Source organism: Kryptolebias marmoratus, linkage group LG20 (assembly GCF_001649575.2).
Source record: "Kryptolebias marmoratus isolate JLee-2015 linkage group LG20, ASM164957v2, whole genome shotgun sequence".
NCBI classification, from domain to species: domain Eukaryota; kingdom Metazoa; phylum Chordata; class Actinopteri; order Cyprinodontiformes; family Rivulidae; genus Kryptolebias; species Kryptolebias marmoratus.
Window position 1 is genome coordinate 9,954,026 of NC_051449.1, and position 24,563 is coordinate 9,978,588.

Genomic DNA, 24,563 nt, shown 5'->3' on the forward strand with positions numbered 1-24,563 from the left:
CATGTCAAGAATCTGGGCGTGATTCTTGACAGCCCTTATTAGCTGCAGTTTAGTGCTGTTGTATATTCAAGCCTTTTCCAAGTTATTGCAAAGGTGAAGCCTTGTCACTTTATCAAAGGTTTTTCCTGCCTTTATGACCTCGGTTCTAGACAGTTGTAAAGCTCATCTCTGTATCGTCTATAAACAGTTTAGACTGTAAAAGTTAATCTTTTAACGGGTACAAAATTGTGTGTACACATGACCCCAGTCTTGGCATCTTTTCCCCTGGCTTCCTGCCCTTTTATGATATGATATATAAAAAAAATATATTGCTTACTTTTAAGTTTATAAATTTTCTGCCCCTCTTGTTTAAACAACCTTGTTGCTATTCACACTTTTAGGAGCACCTCAGTCTACAAACCATAATCTTCCCCGATCCAGATTAAAATAGAAAGATGACTTTCCCAGTGACTGCTCCTAATCTATAAAACAATTTACTTCTACTGCACATCTATTATACACACTGCCCCACTGCTCACACTGTAGAGGAATTCAAATCTCTGCTTTACTTATTTTTGCTTTTGAACCAGGTAGGATATGAGACTTTAACAGACCCTTAAAAGTCTTATATATATATATATATATATATATATATATATATATATATATATATATATATATATATATATATATATATATATATATGTGAAATTAACCACAGTGTCCAGCAGATGTCAGCAGAGCAAAGTGTTGGTCTGAGCAGAACCTCTATTTTGCTGTCTGAGAACTTGAGTTGTATTTTGACACATAACTAGATAAATAAACCACTTTTTGCATCATTTCTGACACAACATGTTTTCTCAGTGTCACTCAAGATCTAAATTACCAAAATAAAATAAATTTAAAAGTTGCAGTAAACTCAAAATATGATAACTCTTTGTGGAACACAGGGGAACTAATAGGCTTCCTGTTTTTAAACTATTGCTCTTTGTTATTTACCTCGCTGGAATAAAGTCTTTTTATTCTGTATAAAGACAAAACTTCAGTAGTTTCTCTAAAATAAACTGCAGAACTTGTTTGGTAATTAATGTCAAATTCATCATAGTCGTCATGTAAAAAAACATGAAACTATTCTTTGGATAAATCTGATGGGATGTGAGTGTGTATTTTTTCTATATTAACACATTTTCAGGGGTGCTTTGGGATCATCGTCTCACTAAACGTTTAGCTACAGAGCTTCAAGTGAAGGGTAAAAGTAAGAAAACCGACCCATAAAGACGGAAAATCTAATGTCTAACTATAAATGATGTGGCTTCCTGCAGAGGGGGAAACACCATGACAAATGTGTGATATATGTTCTCTTTTCTTCTTCTTTTTTGGTCTTTTTTTTCTAACCAAATTTGACTTTCTCTCTCTCTCTCTCTCTCTCTCTCTCTCTCTCTCTCTCGCTCAGTCTCACTTTCTTTGCTTCCATATGTTTCCACCTCAAAAATTAAACAACTGCAGTAGAAGTAGTTTTATCCAACAATGAAGCATAATGTGCTAACTGATGTAGTCTTTGGATTCCTTCACAGGGCTGATTATAATTTTTGCGATTTCCTCCGATAATTTCTTTACTGTAAGTGCAAGCTGTGATGTGAGATAGGTGTGTGTGTTTGAGTTTGAGTCACCACTGCTGTAGGTGGGGAGGCACATGTTTCATCCTGAGGCCATAAATGTCAATTCCCATTAACAGTCATACCACAAGTGTGTTCCCACCCCCACACACGCGCACACACACACAGAGTCACGCATGTGGTCCTTTACGACACAGAGACAGCAACGATGCTCTATATAAACTCATCTTGCAAACTGATGCAAGCTGTCATCAGAGAATCACAGGCGGGGGAGGGGTCTCACTGACTAGATTTATGAGGAAAAAGGATTTATGGTTGATGACAAAAACAATCATTCCAGACTGTGATTTTGGTCAAAGTTTGTGAAAGTGATGTGGTTTAAGTGTGAGGGAAGTAAATGCAGAGATCGAAACTCTGGACCACAGAAGAAAAACATAACTAAACACAAATTCCCTCTTACTTCAGCTTTAACATTTAGGACTCCAGCAGCAACAGGGATTCTGCTTTGCTAATTGTTGCACATACAATCTCTGTGGTCCTGTCCTGTGTGGTATTGTGTCTGCGACTCTCTCGATAGCTTTTGTGGGACACTCTGCGTACAGTATGAGCCTCTACATGAGGAATCAGATGCATGGGAACTGAGGCACTCCTTATTGTTTAACTCTGCACACCGACCATAGAGGTAGTTTCCTTTCCCAATTGTGAGGCCACCAGTTTCAGGTCTAGAGGAACAGGTATCGTTTCCCTGTAAGTTACGGGATAAGTGTGATTTTCCAGTCAACGTGCCTCTCGGACCGTGTCACAGAGTTCGAACCACAGGCTGCTCTTTGATAATACGTTGTGCAGCTACGGTCAACTTCTTTTGTTTGATGAGCAAAGTAATAATTAGCTGCAAACCCTAAGCGTATGGGTTTAGTCTGCAAGTTCAAATCAAAACGCACCTTTGAAACAGATTGCTTTCAAAAAATATTTATTACAAGATTCAAAGAAGAAAAACTATACAATATTTCACAAGAAAGAAAACAAAAATTCAGAGAAAATGCTGCAGAATATGTGACATGTTACAATAAAAATAGTCAGCTTTTTTGTAAACATGCCCATTTTGAAGATTCGGACATAAGTCTCCTCAGAGTTTTACTTGTCAAGTATAGTAGATTATAAAGTTAGTGAACCACAGAATGAGCTGTATCACACTGATGAAATGTTGATCATTTTTGGTATCACTTAACTCTGTGCAAGGGTTACATGTTTGACCTGATATCTGTGAATAATAAGTATTCATTCATGCTGGCTTATCTCTTTGACATATCAGGGTTTGTCTTAGGGGCCATTCTTCCTGTGCACCTGCTCTAGTACTTCCTGTCTCAGTTTGCCCTCCGCTCGCCTCACCCCCAGCCCGCACCCCCACCCCCACCCTCAAACCGCATCCTTCACACTGTCACAATAATATTTGCAGAAGAAGAATAAAAAAAATTTAAAAAATGCGTCTTTCTCCACAGTCAAAGTCTACAATGCAAAGGTGTGCATGTAAAACTGGCTAGCACTCTCCACCCCTCAGAGCAAAAATATACACAGCCGTCACAAGGCATCATAAAAGGTCACAGCTTTGAATTCACATTTGTTCCCCTGCTGGTTACGGTTCATTTTCTTTCTTTTTGATGTACTCTTCACTCCTGAATATGCTGCAGAGGTCTCTGGGAAGCATAGTCTATTGATGGAGAGGTGTTTTGTTCCTGAATGTGATCGTAGGCCCGCAGGTAGGGGCTGGTGTTCTGTTGGTAATAGTACAACAACCTCTTGGCGAACACTGGCTCCACCTAAAATAAAATTAGGTTTATGTTATTACTTTTTTTTATCCAAGTGTTGCCCCAAGAAAATAGAAAATAAACTTAAATATTCTACAGATTCCTTTTAGGTCAATATATCTTTAGCTAAGAAACTGCAATCAAAATTATAGTAAACTTTATGCTAAATTGTTAATATTTAATAACTGTTTTGCTTAGATCTGTTATGCCTGAGTAAATCTATTTACAGCCATAGGAAGTTAATTAGTTTTCTAAACATTTCTGTAATAATTTCTTCACTAACCAACACATAAAGTCAGAAAAAATTATGTAAAAGCCATATAATTTCATTGTAGCTTCAGATATTACTAGCTCTTTAGATAGCATTGTAAACTACGCCCACTTTGGCTCGGGTTAATATGGTTTATCTAGGTTTACATGTGTTGAACATTTACATGTTTTGTTATCTTTTTGTACAGTCAAAAGAGAATAGGGTATATTCAGTCTGAGCCAAATGTGACCGAAGGAGCAACAATTCACTTTGTGCACTGACAGCACAATAATCTCTGGAACCAGATACAGATGCATATAGTTCGACAGTTGTAAGAAAAGTAAAATAAAAACACTGAAACACTCAGCTGTCACCAGTGATCTTTGACTGTGATTTCTTATTTGGTTTATCAGCATTCAGGCCAGAAACAAGTAGCACCTTAATGCCTTAATGAACACTAATTAGTGGGCAAAAAGTATGTTTAGTTGTTCATTATCCACATAACTGCTGATTGCTTTAAAACCCCAGAAACTCTGGATATTTGCTACAAAGACACAGCTTAAAAACCATAAGTGCTGAGATTCAAGTCTGCTAAGAAAGTAACCTGAATTTTCAAACTATTTTTTACATGCAAGTTAATTTTTTTATATGGTACCTGTGCTGTGATCAACTTCTGTGGACGTTGTGGATCAGGGTATTCGTCTCCAAAACACAGAGTCACCTGGTGGCGTGGTAGATGACGACTATTATGGGATATATTTTGAAGCTCTGAGAGGAGAAGAGCAAAAAAGAATGGGATATATCACTACTAACAGCCCAGTGAACATATAAGATGTAGTACATACAAGTCAACATCCATTTTTGATCATATGACATTTTTCTTCATTGTAATACGTTTTCTGGAAAGTACTAATGGGGATGATGGAAATTCAGATTGAAAAGACACAGAAAATGCTGTCACATCACACAGTGTTGTGGACCACATGTGGGTGGGGACTCCACATGCTTTGGCCCCCAGCTGAAAAGATGAGTTCCTTGTTTGTGCTACCTCTACACGGCAAGAGGGACTTACCCAGCTAAAGCACTTGCAGCCCCTGTTTCATCATTCTCATCTCGATCATCACAACCCCCACCCTTATCAATCAATTCAACCACTGATATATAAATGATTGAGACAGCATATGTGGTTTTTTTTTAATTTGTGACAACTAAAAGCCAATACTTTTAAGTTCAACAAAAAACACCAACAAAGGGATAACAATATACACAAAGGACCAAGTTCTTTTTAGCCTAAAATCAATACTGGGTTCAGTTGAGCAGAAACTCAAAACTTAAATGCATCTTTTGGAAATTTGCTACAACAGCCTGTCACAAAAACCTGCAATTTGTTCCCATTTCTTTTAGCTTAATTTGTGGGAAAAAAGCCAAAGATCTGTTAGTCAAGAACTTAGTATACAGTATGTCTGTGCAGTGGATAGTAAAACCCTTAACTGGACAAGTGGAGGACAAAACAAAGGGTGAACAGCATCAGAAAAGGGCTGTCCTTGAGAAATAGGGATAATTTTTACATAGACCTGATGTTCAGCGATGAATCAATACATTAACATGCGTGTTGCTGCTTACCATCAAAGAACTGTTGGGTGTTAAACAGTTGGCAAGGCTGATCCTTCTCCAGCTTGTTGGGTTTATCCAGATATGGAGCCAGAGGTCCTTCCCAGTACACCCGTCCCTGACACAAGCGTTTAGCGTACAGCCCGTCAGCTGTCATCCACAGAAGCACCCCTTTCTCCAGTATGTTGGGAAGCATCTCAGCGCCCTGTCTTTGGGACTCGGGATATGGGGCTGGGAAAAGAACAACTTCTGCACCACTGTGAAACTTGTCCTCTGGACACGGAGAAGATGAGGAGGATGATGGAGAGGATGCAGAGGAGGAGGTGATCCGACAACCGTCTGGGTTGGTGATGGTAACTTCTTTCACCAGAGATTCTCTGTAGTATAGAGACACATGCAGACTGCAATCTGAAAAAAGAGATGAGCCTTTAGTTGACACCTCTAAATGAAAATATTATAGTGTAAGTCATAGTGTGTTCAAAAAGAGGGTCTAAAGTGTCTAAGCCATAAATAAAACCTACAGTAACTTGTTAGAAGCAGTCTTTCTATGTTGTGTTTCTTATATCCGTCTTATCATTTAAAGGATCTTCTTCGCCCCTCTATTTTAATCTATGGTCATGCAATTAAAAAAAGTAGTTGAATATGATGAACCGCTGCTCTGGGTTTCAAAACATGGAAGTAAACTTTGCACAAAGTGCTTGAAGTTTCATTTCAAGAAATGCGAACAGATTAAAAGTATTACAGTTTTGCATTATATCAAGCTGATGTTATGCGAGTTTGTGTGCATCCAGTTCTTTACCTAGCATGGCACTGTTGTGGTCCATCGCATACATGGGCGGTTGAGAGTCTGAAAAGTAGGTGTGGAACGAGAGCTGAAAACCTGCATTTAAAAAACGAATAGATAAATGCATTGATTAGAGCACTGAAATGACCTAATGGCTTCGTTAAATGCTTCTAAAACCCAAATAAATGGACAACCGTATCTTAGATTACATAAATGTGCACAGTTTAGATAAATAAACTAGAAAGACAATTTATAGATCCCCTGAGGGAAATTGGTTTGTCACAGCAGCAGACTAAAACATGTTCAAAATTAAAAGCATTAAAAACAACATTCATACAACACTTTCAATGTTCTATTAATTCTTACGTGACTGATTTTTCCTTTAAAACCCTTACAGAAAATATGAAAATCGTGTAAGGGAAGAAGAGCTAAAAGGATGATACAGGTTGTGATTAAAAGATAATGCTAGTATTATTGACTGTATATATATATATATATTTTTTTTATTATTATTTTCTTATTCTTATTATTCTTATTTATTTTTATGTTGTATGGTACTTTAAAGTCTAAAATAGTTTAAAGTGTAACCAGTTGTATCTTACCATTTTCTGTGTGTGAACCGGGCCAAACCCGCCCAATCGACGGCTGGTAGTGGCACTGGCCGTACTGCAGCTCTGCATGTTGTCCATGAGGGTGTGTGTTAGACACAGACTGTTCTGGCGGTGCATGATAATCTCTCCAGTCTCTTCTCTCCTGGGAAACCACAAAGCCGGGCACCTACGCAGGAAATGCAGGGATGGTTACTCATATAGTGTGTTATTAAAACAAGAGTGTTTTTTTTTTTTTTTTTTTTTAAGAAGACTGAGTGTTGCAAAAACTGTTAACCTGGTTGTGCAGTGATGTGTAAGGAGGAATATAGCCATGTGCATTAACATGTGAGGGTGTCTCTTCCAAGCGGCTCATCTTCATTCCTGTAAATGTTCAAAAACAGAAACTGTCATGCTTTACCAAGCAAGAATTATCAGAAAAAAGGAACTGTTATTAAAAGATCTATGACCTAATTTCATGTAACAGACAAACAATAAACTTTTAGGATGATTTATGTCGATTTGCGATGTGCAATTACATATCTTGATCAGAAACATTCAAATCTCTTTAGCAAGTCTAAACTGTGAATGATGCTTCCTGCATTTGTTAGGTTGTTGTTTTTTTGTTGTCTGAGTATGATTTGCAAACCTAGTGCAACAGATGGCAGACTGCATCTACTTTTCTTTTTCATGTTGACAATTAGAGCAGATACCAGAAACTGCTTTTCTGTGACAATAACTGTTGTATGATGGTAGAAACTTAGTTATGCAAGGCTGAGGTTGTCTTGTTGTTATGTGCACCCTGCACTTAGTAACCGAAGCCCTCTAAAAAAAGCACTACGGCCTTTTTGGTTCATGCCTTTGCTTCCTGTGCTTCCTGCCTCATCAGAATCAACAGCAGTGGTGCAAATGTAAGTGAAAAATCACCAATAGTCTTTAAACACTGTAACTCGCTGTGTGAAAAGCAGCCGTGTTCGGTCAGATGTAGATGTGTCGTAGCAATTGCAACATTTTGCAGCAAATTTTACTGTTTGCTATTGAAATTCAACCATGAATCATTTAACTTCTAAAAGGTTCACACACTTTAAACACGAGTACCTAAATAGTATCGATCTGAATCTTTACAGCTGCACAACATCGTGCATGAACAATTTTAAATTCTCACCCTTTTTGGTTCCCTCTGGGATGATTCTGTAAACTTTGTACGGTTCGGAGATGTCCAGCTGGCTTCTTTCTACGATTTCATCAAAGTCATTGCTTTTATTGAGGGCACAGCGTAATCTGGTTTTCCATGTGGGGGGGTCTGGTTTGTCTACACCTTCCTTATATTTTCCTTTAAACATTGCCCATGCCTGAGATTAAAAAAAAAAAAAAAGTATCAAACAATTTGACAAGTGAATAGATTTTTTTTTAGCTTCGAAGTTGGGGCAACATGAATCAAGCAAAAATGGCAATTTTTTCAAAAATCCTTTTATGTCATTGAACTCTATTAGCTTTCGGCTTGTAAATAATGAATTCACAGTGTTAGAGTTGCAATTATCAGGTGCTTTGTGGTTGGTTTGAGGCGAGGGACGAGTCGGTCTGACCTTGAAGAGTGCAGAATCCTCCTCTCTGTTGTAGTCTTGCTTTCCTGCATGTTTCCAAGGAATCCTGAAGATGGTTTTCTCATCGTTTTCCCACACAAGGCCGGAATATCGCCTGCTGTCAATCTGCTCTATCAGCCACTGTCTCAGCTTGCCGTTGCCGCAACTGACTGACAGACCACTGTCTTCATCCAGGTTCATCTCTGCAAACAAAACGGAATAAAATAAAGGACGCAGCCGGCCTTTGGACACAGCAAGGCTTTAGATTTTTTACAGTGAGACTCCGGTTTTTCTAAGAATGCAAAACACGGATAGGTTTATTTTAAAACAGACAAAGTTGCAACTTCCAGTTTGAATTGCTTTCCAAATGCATTTTATTATAACTGATCTCTGGAGTCACACCTAGTCTCAGTGCAAGTAACAATACCAGAGGTCACTTTTGTCAGATTTGATCTTGTTTTCAAACCACGACTCAGGGATAGTAATTTATAATGTAGGGGTGCAATGATTTAGGCTGAAATGACAAATTGCATTCATCACGTTTGGCAGTTTTCTTTTCTGTCAAGGGAAATTTATGACTCATTTAAGACACATGTATGAATAATAACATAAACTGATCAGCTATATATATATATATATATATATATAAAGCTGAAAGACAAAAAGTTAGTGTTTGGTATTGATTGCATAACATTTTAATCTAAATATTGTCTAAAAACTCCATCTTTAGATTGGCTGGTTGTTAAAGTAGAACTGATTTTGGCTGAGTTCAGACATTTCCTCCGGACAGAAACTTCTGCCTTGACACACTGAAAGGAAAAGTTTTCACGCAGGCTGAATTCAGATGATTTTGGAGCAGTCTGCTGCTGCTTACCTTTAGAGATGCAGAGTCCACCGCGGAAATCTGTCAGGAGACTCTCAGGGTCCTATTCTTAAACGTTATCACATCTTGATTTTTTTTTTTTTCAGCAGGGAGGAGCCTGTCCTCGGGCTCTGAGAGGTTCATGAGGAGATGCGCAGCAGATCGCGCCTTCATTTCAGTAAAAACTCTTCGCCCACGCAGCTCGGCGGCGGGGAATCCCTCTGATATAGTGACACCCAAAGCACACATCAGGACAGAATGGAACAATTACTTGTGCCGTCAGAAAAAAAAATACCCTATATAGTTTTTTTTTTTTTTTTCAATTATTCTAATAGAAAGCTCAACCTCTTTCCACTGACAGAGCTGCTCTCTGGAAACATGTACAGTATTTCACTTGTAAAAATAAAGTTGAGAAAAGACATTATGGATAATATCAGCCAAATTTGTCAAAAGGACTCACATGGCTTGAATTCAAAATACTTTTTAGTGTGATTTGTTAGTAATACTGCCCTCAAGTGGCTGTTTTTCCAAAAATCCGGTTGCTATGTCCACAGAATGTGCAATCTAACTTAGCAACAATTTGGATTTTTTTTTCATTAACATTATTGTTCTATAGCCTGCGTAGTTAATTGAGTCAAAAGGCTGGGAAAATAATGTGATCTTGCTGTTTTTGATGCCACCATGCATGACCTCTCTTGCACATGAGACAAACAGGAAGAGAACCAGGAAACAGAGTAGCAGAGTACAGAATGTGTCTTATCACCTTCAGCAAGACAGACCACCGACCGACAACCTCACACGGCAAATGGGTTCACAAATTTGAAATCAAAGTGAGCCAGTGGAAAAAAAAAAAATAAAAAAATATGTAATGCATATGTGTCCATGACATTCAGGGGATCATTTATTGTGCAAAAATATAAAAAAATAAACATCCAATAGTTCACACAGTTCCAGCAAACTTGATCATCCTACAGTCAGTTGAGCTGCAAAAAGTTCTCATAAAAAGATCTGAAGAGAAATCTTCAGGCTGTAGATGCATAAGCGGGGCTTTTTGTTTCTTCATCATTCGCTTTGCGCCCCCTGGCAAGCAGTTCAGTTGGGTCGCCACAAACTCAAAGAGTTGCTGCTGGAAGCTCAGGGCCAGACCAGCTTCACAGCAGCAAAGGCATCCTTCCAGGCAGTCCAATCATGGTCACCATGTAGGCCACCACCAGGGTGACACTACGGGACACTCCCGTAAAACTACAAAGTGAGGAAAAACCATGATGCAAACACTAAACCGATACAAAATTATTTTAGCTATCATTCAACAAACTTTGCATGGAAGTTTTGCATTTTGTTCTTAAATACATTAGTATATATTTATTAAAACCAAAGTCACATTATCAAAATGGGTCACTGTGGAGACAACTGTGTCATTTTTCACTGCTATAACAAAGAATGCATCCATTCACCACATTCTGAAATGTATTTACACTCCACCGCGTGCACAATACTGTCCAGCTGCAGAAAAGGTTCCAATACTAAGAAACCTTTTTCACTATGGTCAACACACTTTAAAAACGTGTTTTTTGTCTGTTTTTCACAGAGATGAAATACTTTACTCATGCACTCTTTCATTCATAGTACTTCAAGTAAATTTAGAGACTAATTAATCTAAATTGACCCAAATGTAGGTTCGGTTTAAGGGCTAATGTTTTTTAGACAAGCTCGAGTGGAGATAAGAGTAGAAAGTAGGAGAAGACAAAAAGTGAGATTTTGAAAAGAAACTTTGTCTAAATGAAGACCAAATGGTGGAGAAAAATAAAAACAGTCAGTCCATACAAAGGTAGTGGTGTAGTTTAAGTTATATTTCCTTTTTACGCATAAATAACTAAATGCAAATATGTAGAAAAAGATAAGAGACACAACAACTTATTCCATTTCTGATTTATTATTGCCGAAAAAAGACCTCTGTTTAGAACATCCATCCTTCAATTTTCTTTACCCGCTGCTCCTTTCTGTGCAGTGGGGAGCTGGTGGCTATCTCCAGTCATTTAAATGAAAACCAAAATGTGTTACTCTTATTCAATATTTCATTGAAAAAATGGTTTAAAATAAGATTTCATGTGATTTTTTATTATTATTTTTTATTATTTTTTATTATTATTTATTTTACATTTCCAGGTCAGTGTTGAGTGTGTGCGCCCGGTGTCACACTGATTGTGTGTCATATCACAGCAACGTTATTTTGGAACAATAAATTAAAGGCCTAGCATTCCTTGCATGAATGCATATCACCCACCACCTTTCACGTCTTAGTTTAAACAAAGATCCTGTAATGCTGAGAAATGAAAGAGTTACAGCCATTTTGGACAAACCTTGAAAATGACGTCATGCACAATCTCATGAAACATTGCGAAATTTCACGCTCGTAGGATGTGTTGTGAATGACTCTCAAATACTACCACGTCAAATTTTAGCTCATTATCTGTCAAACTGACTGAGTTATAGCCATTTTTGTATTAGATAATGTGGTTTATCTGTAGTGGCCATCTTGAATTTACTCCAAAGGTTAATCAGTTGTAGATCTAAGTTCAATGCTTAATTTCTGAAAGTTTCAATAAAATCCATCAAGTTATTCATGAGATATTTTCAGCTAAATTTCCAAGCAAAGATCTTGGTGATGAGTAGCACTTCAGCGTAGCTAATCTGGTAGACTCTCAAGTACAATCGCATCCAATTTTAGCACAATATTTGTAATATTGACTGATTTTTTATTTTTTTTTTGCCATTTTGTGTTTTCTGAGGTCAGTTGGGTGTGGCAACAATCTTGACGGGGATTTGGCTCCAAAAGTTAATCAGTGGTAGATTGAGACCAGTTAGTGGTTGAAACGACATGCTATTCTGTACATGTTAACACCCCATTCTGGTTTAAAATAAGAAAACAAATATCATTTCAAGTCACTAATTGCTTCAAATGATCACCATTAGTATATTATTTGGATGGGCAATATGCTGAAACAAATAATACCTTTTGACATTACTATAAGGGGAGAAGAATGCCTTTTATATCCAAACGTCTGTTAAAGAAAATAAAAAAGTTACATTGAAGCCAAATCCAAATGAGCAAAGATCCCAAATTCTAGCTGCAAAAGTCAAACATGTGCCTCAAGTGACAGAAACCAGTCTGTAGATAGTGACAGACGTACAAAACATGAAATGCAGGAATTGCTGGAAGTGAAGTCTAAATGTTGATTAAATACACACATTATGAGCAACATATTTGAATTAAATTTAGCTTTCGAAAGAAATCTTTGAAGACGTATTATTAAGTAGAAAAAATAAAATAAAAAAAACTTTGCCACTGCAGGTTTTCTAAAAAGGCCCGCGTGTTTCTGAGAAGACCCACTGTCTGTGCAAATATAACTTCACCCTGTGAACACAGAGTGAGCTATCGTGCTCCAAAAACACAGTGTGGTAAGACTTGTTACTGTACTCTGTTTTGGGAAGTTCAAGAATAGGCCTTCCCTTTTCATTTTAATCTTGCCTGTGCAGCATGGCTTCACTTGTGTACTTGCACGCTGTGATCTCAGTTTTTTTTTAATTTATGTTTTTGTCCACATCTGTATGAAATGAACATTTACAGTATACAGGAAAAAAAGGATTCCAGTTCAATCGATTAAAAAGCACCTCTTCCTTTAAAGCCTATGAGAGTGAAACGCGAGCAGCAGTAGTATGTGAACAGGAAATTATAAATCTTATTAGGTCCTGCACATCAGTTTGGAGGCATTTCACCCCATCCCTCTGCAGAACAAGTTCAAAACTGGAATGCTGATGGCTTTCATCATGCAAAAGACTGTTAATATTCATAACTGATACCACCCTCACTGTGTTTTAAAAACAGGAGGAGGTGCTTAAGCTTTAATGCAATATTAGACCTTCTCCAAGAAAACACTTCTCATTCAAGCTACAGTTTCTATTTTCAACTCATCTGCAGACAAATCCATTTTACAACATCCTTCAGGGTTGTTCACATGATCTTGGTGAACTGCTGACTTGCAACATAGTTGTTTTTCTCTTGTAGCTTCGTTTTCCTTGCATTTCTGACATACACATTGTAGCCATTCATTGTTTTCCTAATTGAGTGACACACATGAGCATTAGGCAACGTCAAAGAAGGTCTTTTGTAACTTAAAAGCTACCACGGGTTCCTCTGTAACCTTGCAGACTAATGCAACTCTTGGTTTTAGACTGAACTGAATAATTTCCGACGAGGGGCATATGTTTCTTTTACTTGTTGAAGATGTTTAGAATCAGTTTCATGTGATAATATAGATCATTCTAAAGGGTTTGCAAACTTTCCGGTGGATAGATGGCTACAAATATGCATAGCATAAATTTAGTTTGGACACATCTACTCATAGACAGTTAGGGGTGAACGAACTTATAACTAGTGATGTTTGTGGGTACACAGAACAGTTTAATCATACTACCATTTTGGAGCCTAAACTTCAGCACTAAGCTGCACAAGTCAAGTCCTCTCAAGTTTTAAATAAAAACAAGACCGTACCTTTGCATACGACATGCATTCTTGACTAAATCTAACAGCTAATTCACCACGAGCTGAATGCAACTGTGTTACTTTTATGTGAGAAAAAGAGTCCACGGTTAAATGTTGACCTTGTGAAAGCTTATTGTTCACACTTTAGCTTTATGACAAAAAACCTCAAACACCAGCCCATGAAAAATGGACATGCGTTTTTTTATATATATATATATTTGCCTCAGTTTTTCACATGTTGTGTGCTGCGATGCTGTGCTGAGTGTTTTGATACTTACAGGTTTCGTGAGAGCTGGTCGGATGCTTTAAAGCACAGGTAGGTCATCTGGTGACACTGATTACCTCTCAGCTGCTCTGAAGTATTTAGCACAAATCAGAAGATAATAAACGTCACCACTGACTGACACACTTACGGACTGAAAATGTATGTGTGCACTGGAGCTGGAATTTTAAGCTAAAGAAATTATATAGTTTTGTGTCTTTTTAAAGAGGCTGAGACACACAGCTGTTTGTTTTTTTACTTTCAGATGCAGTGTCATTTAAGATGAAATAATCCAGAGGGGAAAAAAAGTCAGTACTGACTGAAACAAGAACTACTAACTCTAACATACTGTACGTGCTCACATCTCAGCACACACTGACGATACCGAATGCTGTTGATTGCATTGTTCAATCAGCTCCGCAGCTCGGTGTTTACTCTCTCTGGGAAAGAGCACGGACAGAAGCGCCCCAGTGATCAGCGTGTATGTCTTCCTGAACAACTTAGACCGGTGTGTGGGTTGTGTCTGACTGCCGTCACCCAATCACCATGCTCAGCTGTGTTCACTTCCTTAAACTCTCCCAAAAGAAAAGATGAATGAGAAACCTGAGATGCACATTTTTATGAACCACCCGAGGAGCAAGATGTTATTACAGCAAAACAAAGAGCCATCCACCGGCAGGACAGGAGCTGCATTTTTCATGAAATGTTTCCCATGACCTGAAAGGGAGAAAGAAGTTCACTTTGAACACTTGCATGTTTTATCTTTTAATGCTCACACATTACAGAGCAATACAAACTATAACCTGAGAGCATTGTGTGCATCTAATCCGTCATCCTGATGAACCTGCAGGGACATCCAGTATGTCAGGCTTGGTGTGATGCTCTGAGTTGTTCAAGCACTAAGATGAGCGCAATGACATTATTGAGGCTAAACAGTTGCAAGAAAATGGTGAGCAAAGAGAATTTTCCTTTTTTCTGAGACCCAGATTGCCATTCAGAATTTGCTTTTGCAAAAACAGCTCCTGAGATCTTTACTTGAAAAACTTGAAAGAGAAGTATAATTTTTCTGTTACAAATAAAAGGTTTTTGCCACAAATTGTATTAGCCAACACAGCATTAACATCGGGCCTCATCATCGTTTACATCTCACTGGCAGGAACAAGCTCGGTTCTCAACATGTCTGTGAGCAGAAAACCAACTCGAACACAAAACCACTCTGACGGCTCACAGACTTTGAGAAGCCAGTCACAGACGTAAACATGGCCATGCTGCTCTCACAGACAGAAAGATGGCACCTGGCAGTTCTGTGCTGATTATTATCATTGTAAAAGACATCAACAGGAAGCGCTGCTACCCACTGCCCCACATTGACTGCACGTTCACTAGTCAGGCACCAGTTGCTTTAACTTCCTGGTGATCTGTTGTTGTGGAAAGGCTAAACCAGACTTGAATGAGGGAGATGTTTGTGGCAGACACGCAAAATGACAAAAAAACAAACACACAGTTGAGTGAGTTGGTTGAGTTGGTCAACAATTGCTTTTTTTTTGGTCTCAGTTTTATATTTTTCAATTATTTTGCCAAAGAAGTAGTTTAATGCTAATTTAGGCTGCTCATGTTTTTCATGTTAAAGTCAGATGATGATGAATTTACTGTTTTGTGATTGTGAAGCAATTTGCAAATAATTCTAAAACAAAGTTTTAATGGAGCCTTACAGAGAAAAAAGGTGGCCCGGCTGTATGATCTGCATCATTTACAGTGAATAAGGTGTTGCTGACATATTCTGTAGATGACCTTTTTTGGTTTAGCATTTTGCTCATCTAATTGTCAGTAACAGTGCTAGATTCAGGGTATCGGAATTTTCTGAATAACTTTCAGATTACCATCAATAAATGCATTTCAGAAAAAAAGAAAGAAAAAAAAAACAGGGAAGCCACTAAACTGACAAAAGACAAGACAGGTAAACATGATACTGCTTTGTTGTGGTTTTAGTGTGCAAAAAGGAGGAATTTATAGTGTGGGTGTTCACAGATAGGCTGCCCAAAATATAGACCTACATGTTAAACTTCGCCCACGCTGCTAGAGGCTACAATTCAGGTGGTTTCCCACTCTAGTTTCACATAAATGCCTGATTTATCAATGGACTTGTTCCCCTCCTCTGAGGAAGAGCATTAATGTTTATGTTGATCAGTAATTTATAAAAAATAGGTTAGTTTTTAAACTTTCAAATCATCAAAGTCTTGAACAAGTCATATATAAGTTTTCTATTCACTTATAAGATACACTTATAATACACTTATAATATATATTTGTAAAAAAAAAAGCTAAATTAAAAACATAAGTTTCAAGGTCAAGTCTTTAAAATACTGCCATGAAATTGCTTGGGAATTCATGTCATCTTCAATTCATCAACTTGACCAGCAGGGGGCAGCAATACAAAGATAAAGTTAAAGCTTAGACTAATCTTTTAAAACAAACAAACAAACAAGAAAAAGAACAAGAGACGCACTTTAACTTTCTGTATTTGCGTTTCATTTTAATGCGTTTTCAGGTCTTTTGTGAACTCTTCCCGAGCATGAATCGACTCGCCGTCCTGGTTCTTTTTCTCTGCCGTCGGGCTGTGAGCCTGTTAGTAGTTTTTAGCCCCAGTTTCTGTTTTGAAGCACGTCGAGGAAACACCGGAAACGCAAACAACTCTCCTTTTTACGTGCGTTTTAAGGTACTTAAGGTACTGCTTATTCTCTGTTTCCGATTGGTAATTGCAACGAATAAAGTTGAGTCCACGTTGTGTTTGGGTGACGAGCTCAGCAATAAAAGTTAAGTTGCCAAAACTTTGGGATGTAGGTGATGGCTCATCCGTGTTGAGGTGTTTTCAATGTTACGGATGGTCGATTCGCCGGGTTAGCCGATTAGTTTCTGTCCTGCGCCGGCTTTTTTTGCATATAAAAAGAATGTATTTAGGCCAAAACGACCTTGTTGTGGATATAATTTGGGCTGTAGCTCTTCCAATTCTCGTGTCTTCTTGTATTTTGCCTTAGAAATGGCCACCGCGCCTCAAACGTCGCTTCAGATGAGCTCGACGGACCTCATCAAGAAGGAGCCTCTGGACTACGGAGGGTTCGGGGAGGTTTATCTGTGCTACCACGTCACCCTGGGCCAGGTGGTGTTGAAGACGGTGTATACGGGTCCTCTCCGCAACGAGTAAGTCCTCCCCGCGTTGGTGGGAGCCATCCTGGGTAATCCCCTCTTCCCGTAACTCGAATCACGAGTCCGGGTATGGAGGCTGACCCCATAGACGGACAGCTGGCGTGGTGGGGCTTTTCAAGAGAGCACAGAGAAAGCAGACTCAAGTTCTCTGATGTGCAAGGAGGCATGCAAAATGTGTAAAAAAAAAAAAAAAAAAAAAAAGGGGAAGAAGAAAAAAAAATGTGTGAATGTGCTGGAAAGAAAATAACATGAACACTGATTTCTTTTTTTAGATCACTTCCTATGAGACATTTGTCCATCACACATTATGCAGAAGCATGTCTGACATCTCTTTTTTTTCAGATCAGATGAATTAAAAACAAACAAAAACATTCAAAGTCTTTCTTCTAAACGTTTCCAAATGAGCACTGAAGCCATCATTTTAATGATTGAACCTATAATTATTAAGGCAAATACAAAGTAACTATATGAGATACAAAAAAAGCATCATTTTTCTTTGTCCTCCTGAGACACTGCGTCCTCATACGGAGACATTGCATTGAAAAAATGCACACCAAACCAAAGCTTGGGTTTCAGGAGTATATGTACCATATGGATTTGTGACATCTAGTTGATATTTGATGCAGCAACTCTAAAAACTGTCCCCAGGTGTGAGTGAGAATGTGAATGGTTGTTTGTCTCTATGTGGCCCTGTGATGTTTTATTAAATACTATTCAGTGGTGGATGAGATATTTTTCTCCCAGACACAAGGAGTTACATGATCCCCCACCTTTCATGGCAGCGGGCAGTCAGTATTTCATTGTTCCGCTTCACCTCTCCTCACAAGTCAGAAGGGATAGAACTCAATGACCAAAAGTGAGGCATGAACAAAAATAATGAAAGTTCCTGAAACAAAATTAGTACACAGTGTAGGGAAGTAGCTGACCACCCCAAGGTTATGGCAAAATATCAGTGAAGAAAGAGCAGCGGACTTCAAATCAAAAAATATTTTCCCATCGAAAGCATAAAGGGGCTCTTATGGTGAAAAAAAAAACTTTTTTGTTTGTTTTTTTTTGGTTTGAAAGTGAATCACAAAAATTGTTCTTAGACTGTGACAGTTTTATATGGATTCAGATGAAGTTGCAAAATGATAAATAAAGGCAGAAGTTAATTGCACTGTAATGCAGAGGTTTCTATAACGACTCACTCCTAATTTTTTTGTCATTCACTTGGAAATTTGGAATATCTTAGCTTTGACTTTAAGTTATTTATCTGAACTTTTTTATGTAATTACAAATGAATTCAATTAAAAAAATAAAATAGACATTTTCATGTATTAGACCCTCCTTCTGCCTCTTTATTGGACTCAAAACGATGCATGGTCTGGAAGCTGTTTCATGCAAACGTTTTTTTTCTCTGTGTTCTCTATACTCTCCAGAGACAATAAACGGTCGCTCCTAGCGGAGGGCAACATCATGGCGAGCCTCAACCACGAGCGTGTGGTCAAGCTGCTCGGCGTGATTATGGAGGACAAAGACTGCTCTCTGGTTATGGAGCTCCTCCCCAGAGGCAACCTGTTGGTCATGCTGGAAACGGTCAGTCTGTCTAACGTTTCGCATATAGAACATGGAAGCTTTTATGTTCTTAAGGTGTAAAATTCTGAAATGTAGTATTAAAAAGCTCTAATTTTAAGTTTTTTGTTTTTTTTAGGTCAGTGTGCCAGTGTCCATCAAAGGAAGGATCATCTTAGAGATTTTGGAGGGGATGGTGTACCTCACGGACAGATATGTCATACACAAGGACATCAAGCCAGAAAACATTTTAGTGGATAAGGATTTTCACATCAAGGTGCATTTTTGGTTCTTTTGTGCTTTTTTAACACTTTGTATCTGTTTGTTTCATTTAAAGTCGCTGTAAAAACGTCTTACCTTTTGCGCTTTTAAGATTGCCGATCTCGGCCTGGCCACCTGCCAGACGTGGAGCAAGCTCACAAAGCAGGAGTCCCGCAGGAGGAGCCGTCGGGATCCGACGGCTGGGCTGAGAGGAGCCGGCACGCTCTGCTACATGGCGCCGGAGCACCTGAGGAGTATCCACACGGCCTCCACAGAGAAGTCTGATGTGTACAGCTTCGCCATTGTGGTTTGGGTCATTCTCACGGGGCAAGAACCATATGCAAGTACGCTGAGACGGGATCCACTTCCAAAATGTACAAACAGTGAGTCCCTGTTGCAGTTGTTTAGGTATTTGAACCAAATATTTCTATGTTCAGATGCCAGAAGTGAAGAGCACCTGACCCAGTGTGTTTGCAATGGTGACCGACCAGCAGAGCACCTCATTCCAGAAAGCACGCCTACGGAGATAATTCAGCTTATGAAGAGATGCTGGGATTCCGATCCTGAACAAAGACCAACATTTAAAGGTATCCGTTTATATAACATATTTCATTTCCTGTGTTTTGGTTTCTTAGTGACTAATATAATGATGGCATTAATGTACTGACAATATTTAGCCTTTTTTTCCTGCAGAATTTAATGCTCAAGTGTTGCAGATAAAAGCCTCACACACGTTATATTTTGAAGGTTTGTCAAAAGACTGATTTATTTTCCCTTCTGTGCAGAGGCTTACAACTCTTTCCGTCCTTTCTACATGAAAACACTCGAACCGTGTGTAGAGGAAGATTTATGCGAGTTAAGGGTGAGTATATACCATTTATAAGATTTTTTTCTGGTCACGTTGTGAAGTACTTCACAAAGATCCTTAGCAAAAGCAACAAATCATAAGTTTTATTTATAGCATATCAGTACAGGTTTTGAGTATTTAATGATTGGTTATTTTGTGTTATTTGTTACAGATGGAATATGAAGGCCCAGATGAACTTGTTGAAAAGATGAAATCGTTATCAATGACCCATGAATGTAGTTTGACAAGTGAACATGGTAGGTAATCTTGACTGACTCGGTACACTACATATGGACACTCTGATGTTCACTTTCAGTGCTGTTTCACATCCAGCGTTTGAATTTTTCAGAAATCTTGCAACATTTTTAAACCCGCAATCATCTTTTTTTGCTTTTAGATCATCCAGCTCCTTTGCTGAGTTCAGACAAAGGTGTATCCATGCCAGTTGAAGCCAGTATTGAGGACCTGCATGGCGTCCAATATCAACCATGTGAAGATTCTCTTCAAACAGACGCAAAGGTGTTGAGCAGCCCGTCGGAGCTGGAGGAGAAGCTGGACCGGGAGCTTCAGTACCACAAACACGGCAGCTATGTTTGTGGCGTACAGCCCGAAGCTGCCAACAGCTTTCATAAAAGTGCTTCAAATCCTTTTTTACAAAACTGTTTCGATTTCACAGATAACACTGTGAGGCAGCCGGCACAGGAAATGTCATCTGTTCATTCCTGGACAAAAGGAGAACCAGTTCAGGAGGATGCTTGTAATCGCCCCAGCTCAGGACTCTATGAGTCTATGACCTCCTCACAATACCTGCCTCATTTCCATATGTCTGCCAGCACACCGTCTCTATCTCCTTTTAACCAGCAACATCCACACACTCACTTTGACCGACAACAGTCCTGGCCAACCTGCCCAGTGCCTGACACCGTCGCCCCTGACACAACCGCTGGGCGTCTTTTGACCTCCCAAACATGTGGTTCGCTGCAGGATTCAGGTTTGTAGAAAAATGTTTGTTTTTTTAGCAGCTTCGTCTGTTTGATTCATATACACCGTAGTGACGGAACTTTGTGCTGGTGTTGTACTTCTTCCAGGATCTCTCTACATTCAGAATGCCAGCGGGATCCAGATCGGAAGCAACAACACAATGAGTATCAGAGGTTCTGAGGGTTCCCTAAAGTCCTTAGCTCTGTCTGCTAACAGCTCCGCTAACTACCAAATACAAGAAGGCATTCGTAAATATGGTAAACCACAACATTTCTTATATGCAACCACAATGTCACTGTATATGCATTTAGATTATAAGAAAAATATCAGGACCGTAACCAAATTACAATTTTTATTTATTGTTTTGTATTATATCAGATATCTGAGCAGATATCCATGTTTTGACTAATTTCTGTTTTATTTAATTAAGATGTGCATTTTGGAAGTTACCAGACTGTTTATATATATATATATATATTCGGACTTGATAAGTGTAGCCGAATGGTGTCCAAGAGAGACAAGGTGATCACAACTGAAGGGGATGAACTACCTGAAGGCAACATTGCAGATGTTCAGGACAGCTACAAGTACCTTAGTATCCCGCAGACAAATGGCAACCCGGATGAGGTCACAAGGAAGTTAGCCACAACCAAATACCTCCTGAGAGTAAGGCAGGACTTGAAGAGCCAGCTGAATGGTAAGAACAAAGTCCAAGCCATCAACGCATATGACGTGTCAGTCATTAGATACCCCGCTGGTATAATAATCTGGCCAAAGGAGGAGATAAAAGCCACTGACATCAAGGCTCGGAAGCTTCTCACAATGCATGGAGGGTTTCACCCTAACTCCAGCACCCTGAGACTGTACACTAAGAGAAAGGAGGGAGGCAGATGACTAGTGAGCATCAGAGCCACTATACAGGATGAAACAACCAAGTTCCTGGAGTACATCGGGAAGAAAGCCCACAATGATGATCTGCTAAGAGAATGTCTCAGGCAGCAGAAACCCAATGTGGAAGAGGAGAATAAGGATAGATGTAGCAGTCCTAAGTGACTGTAGCATCAGGAAGAAGAAGCAAAAAAGCTCTAGAAAAAAGGAGGAAATAGAGAAGTTGTGGAAAGTCAAGGCCGCAGTGGTATCAGTGGTCATCAGAGCGGTCAGTGCTGTGACCCCTAAACTGGAAGAGTGGCTCCAACAGATCCCAGGAACAACCTCAGAGATCTCTGTCCAGAAGAGTGCAGTCCTAGGAACAGCTAAGATACTGAGGAGAACCCTCAAGCTCACAGGCTCTGGTAGAGCACCCAGCTTGAAGTGAAAGTGGAACCACCCATGTGGTTAGGGCAAAATATATATATATATATATATGTGCTCTTGGGTGTTTAATTAAATTGACCAGTGGCTAGTTTGCTCAGAACTGACAGTCATTACAATTTTTGTGTAATGTCTTATTATTGTGCTTTTTTATCGAGCTAAAATTTGACATTTTTAAAAGAAAAAAGGTTTAAATAGGAGTTATGAGCTAAAAGAAATAAGAGAACAGATGGTGAAATTATGGGTCATGATCTGACCTGTGTTTTTGCAACAGTTTGACCTTTTTATATTTTAAAAAACTTCTGTACGTTTGACAGAGGAAGCTGCTGCATTAGGAGTTCCCTCTGCTATACAATGACTGTCACTGCCTTACATTGCATTACAGATTTTCAGTAATATCACAAAGGTTTCAACTGAAATTAAATTGGTTTTAAAATTATTTTCCTTACTACATAATTATGAATTTCTAGTTCCAGGAGTTTATTGCTGCACTACTATACAGTTTGCAAAAAAAAAAAGAAAAGCAATTTCTCATTTTTTAAGTAGTCTCTCATTCATTGCTGCCCTTTGATTTATATAGACTGCTGTGCCGTAAACGAGGTACACCTGGATCTGCTGAGGGACAACATTGGGATCAAGTGGAAACGCTGTGCGCGGCGCCTGGGTCTGACTAACGTGGAAATAGAAACCATAGAGCATGACTACTCCCGTGATGGCTTGCCAGAGATGGTGCACCAGATGCTGGAGTTCTGGAAAATGAAGGAGGGGTCTTATGGTTGTACCATTGGGAAGCTTTGCCAAGCCTTGGAAGGAAACATAAAGGTAGATGTCATCCAGGAAATACTGGACTTGTGCAGATCTTCTTCACCGATGACCTAAAGTCAACTGATCACATTTTCTGAACACAAAACGTATGGAAGTTTGTGTTTGGTAGATTAATTCTTTCATGTACCAAGGCTTCTTTGCAATAAATCTTTTACAGTGGAAAGCCTGTTTTCTTTCCCATGGTGCCGAGTGTTGTCATGTTCAAGGATAGAGTTCGGTCCCAGACTGTGGAGATATGGGATTGACACTGGACGCGCTCAAGTGCTGACAATCAGGCACCTGAATGTCAGCACCTGCGGTACCAGAACCTCAAAACAATAGTCAATAACAGAATAAGCTGTTTGGCATTGGTAGAGATTTTCATGGGCACAACCCACATACTCAACTCTGCTCACACAAATGCATTTTCCTTACAAATGTGGCATCATTCAGGGGAAATACACAGGCTTTCTAACGGTATAACAGTGTTTGCCAAGAAACATTGTTACAAAAACCAAAAACCATTCAAACATAAATTTCTTTATTTTTTATGCTGTTTATTTTCAAAATCTTGAGGTTTGCAGTGTAATGTTGATTTCAAAAGTTTATTGTAGCAGCGACTAGAATGTCAGTATACAAAATGTAGACATAATATCCAGGGTGGTATGGATAATTAAGGTGCTCTCTGTCAATAGCTTGCAATAACTGAACCCTTTCTGAGTGTTATTTGGTCAAAAATCAACAAAGCAAATTAAAAAAAAAAAATCTAATTGTGATTTTTATCAAGCTCAGATTTCTGTTTTATGTACTCTCCTTTTTTTCTTTCAATCCTAAGCTTACAAGCACAGGACGTGGTCAGGGTGATGTCATGTTGTTTTAAAATTCACGTTATAGAAATAAACATTTGCACAACCAGGTTTTATGGTCATGCTACACATATTGAGCCAAAGCCAGAATATTTGCCAAGCGTATATTTTTAATAGAAATTTTGTAAAGGCACTTCTTCCTTATAGTTCAACTTTACAGTAAAAAAAAAAAGGCCACAACATATGCATTGTTTCTGCTGTTTTATTTGAACAATCAGTACAATATTTTGGGCCTATTAAATTATGTGTTAGATATTTGTTCCACTCTAACACAAATACAATGATACGGACAGCATTTAAAGAATTTGATAACATATAAATACGATAAAAATGTAGTATGTAAATTAACACTTTGCAGTGAAATATTTCTGTAATGTATTTGTTGAACCACATGGACCCCAAAGAGTATTTTCTTGTATGTTTGGCTTGTTACACATATTGTCTTATATAAATGTCATCTCTTATGTACTTATCAGTACTTACTGAATGTTTATTTCAGGACTTCCTGTAATTATCTTTAATCTGATGAGGTGTTGCTGGAACCGTATTGAACAGTTTGAATAATGAATTATTTTTCTCTGTGTCTGAAAACTGTATAATCTTGGAGATGTGGTCATGTCTTTTTTATTATTATTATTAAATAAATAATAATAAAATGTTTATCTGACTGATCTTCTATCTTGAGGCTGTTTTAGCGACAAAGTGATATTTGTTTACCACAAGGAATTACAAGCGTGTTTTCTCTACACTGATTCAAAAGCCTACTGGAATGCCATTTTGACATTTAAAATAAACAACATACCAAAATTAGAAACAATGTTTTTAAAATTACAGTGTGCATTCCACGTATTTAAAC

At 38.5% G+C, this 24,563-nt stretch overlaps 2 protein-coding genes across 4 annotated transcripts; one reads left to right on the forward strand and one right to left on the reverse strand.

Moving 5' to 3' along the window:
* Positions 1 to 3,011: 3,011 nt before the first annotated feature.
* Positions 3,012 to 9,226, reverse strand: irf4a (interferon regulatory factor 4a). The gene is made up of 9 exons (XM_017422418.2): positions 9,090 to 9,226; positions 8,219 to 8,418; positions 7,798 to 7,984; positions 6,931 to 7,016; positions 6,648 to 6,822; positions 6,061 to 6,141; positions 5,274 to 5,669; positions 4,306 to 4,418; positions 3,012 to 3,412 (listed from the first exon to the last, which is right to left on the reverse strand). Exons 2-9 carry the CDS (start codon positions 8,414 to 8,416, stop codon positions 3,263 to 3,265), a joined length of 1,386 nt encoding a protein of 461 aa, XP_017277907.1. The 5' UTR covers positions 8,417 to 8,418; positions 9,090 to 9,226; the 3' UTR covers positions 3,012 to 3,262.
* Positions 9,227 to 16,346: 7,120 nt separating this feature from the next.
* Positions 16,347 to 23,936, forward strand: ripk1l (receptor (TNFRSF)-interacting serine-threonine kinase 1, like). 3 transcript variants are annotated; one of them, XM_017422374.3, is made up of 11 exons: positions 16,347 to 16,607; positions 16,918 to 17,080; positions 18,505 to 18,661; positions 18,777 to 18,914; positions 19,011 to 19,242; positions 19,336 to 19,485; positions 19,684 to 19,760; positions 19,918 to 20,002; positions 20,143 to 20,736; positions 20,834 to 20,983; positions 22,618 to 23,936. In XM_017422374.3, exons 2-11 carry the CDS (start codon positions 16,920 to 16,922, stop codon positions 22,914 to 22,916), a joined length of 2,043 nt encoding a protein of 680 aa, XP_017277863.1. In that variant the 5' UTR covers positions 16,347 to 16,607; positions 16,918 to 16,919; the 3' UTR covers positions 22,917 to 23,936. The 3 variants fall into 3 exon arrangements, with proteins under 3 accessions (XP_017277863.1, XP_017277864.1, XP_024863059.2); XM_017422375.3 differs by having other exon boundaries at positions 16,347 to 16,598; XM_025007291.2 differs by lacking the exon at positions 16,347 to 16,607 and adding an exon at positions 16,673 to 16,695.
* The last annotated feature ends 627 nt before the right edge of the window (positions 23,937 to 24,563 follow it).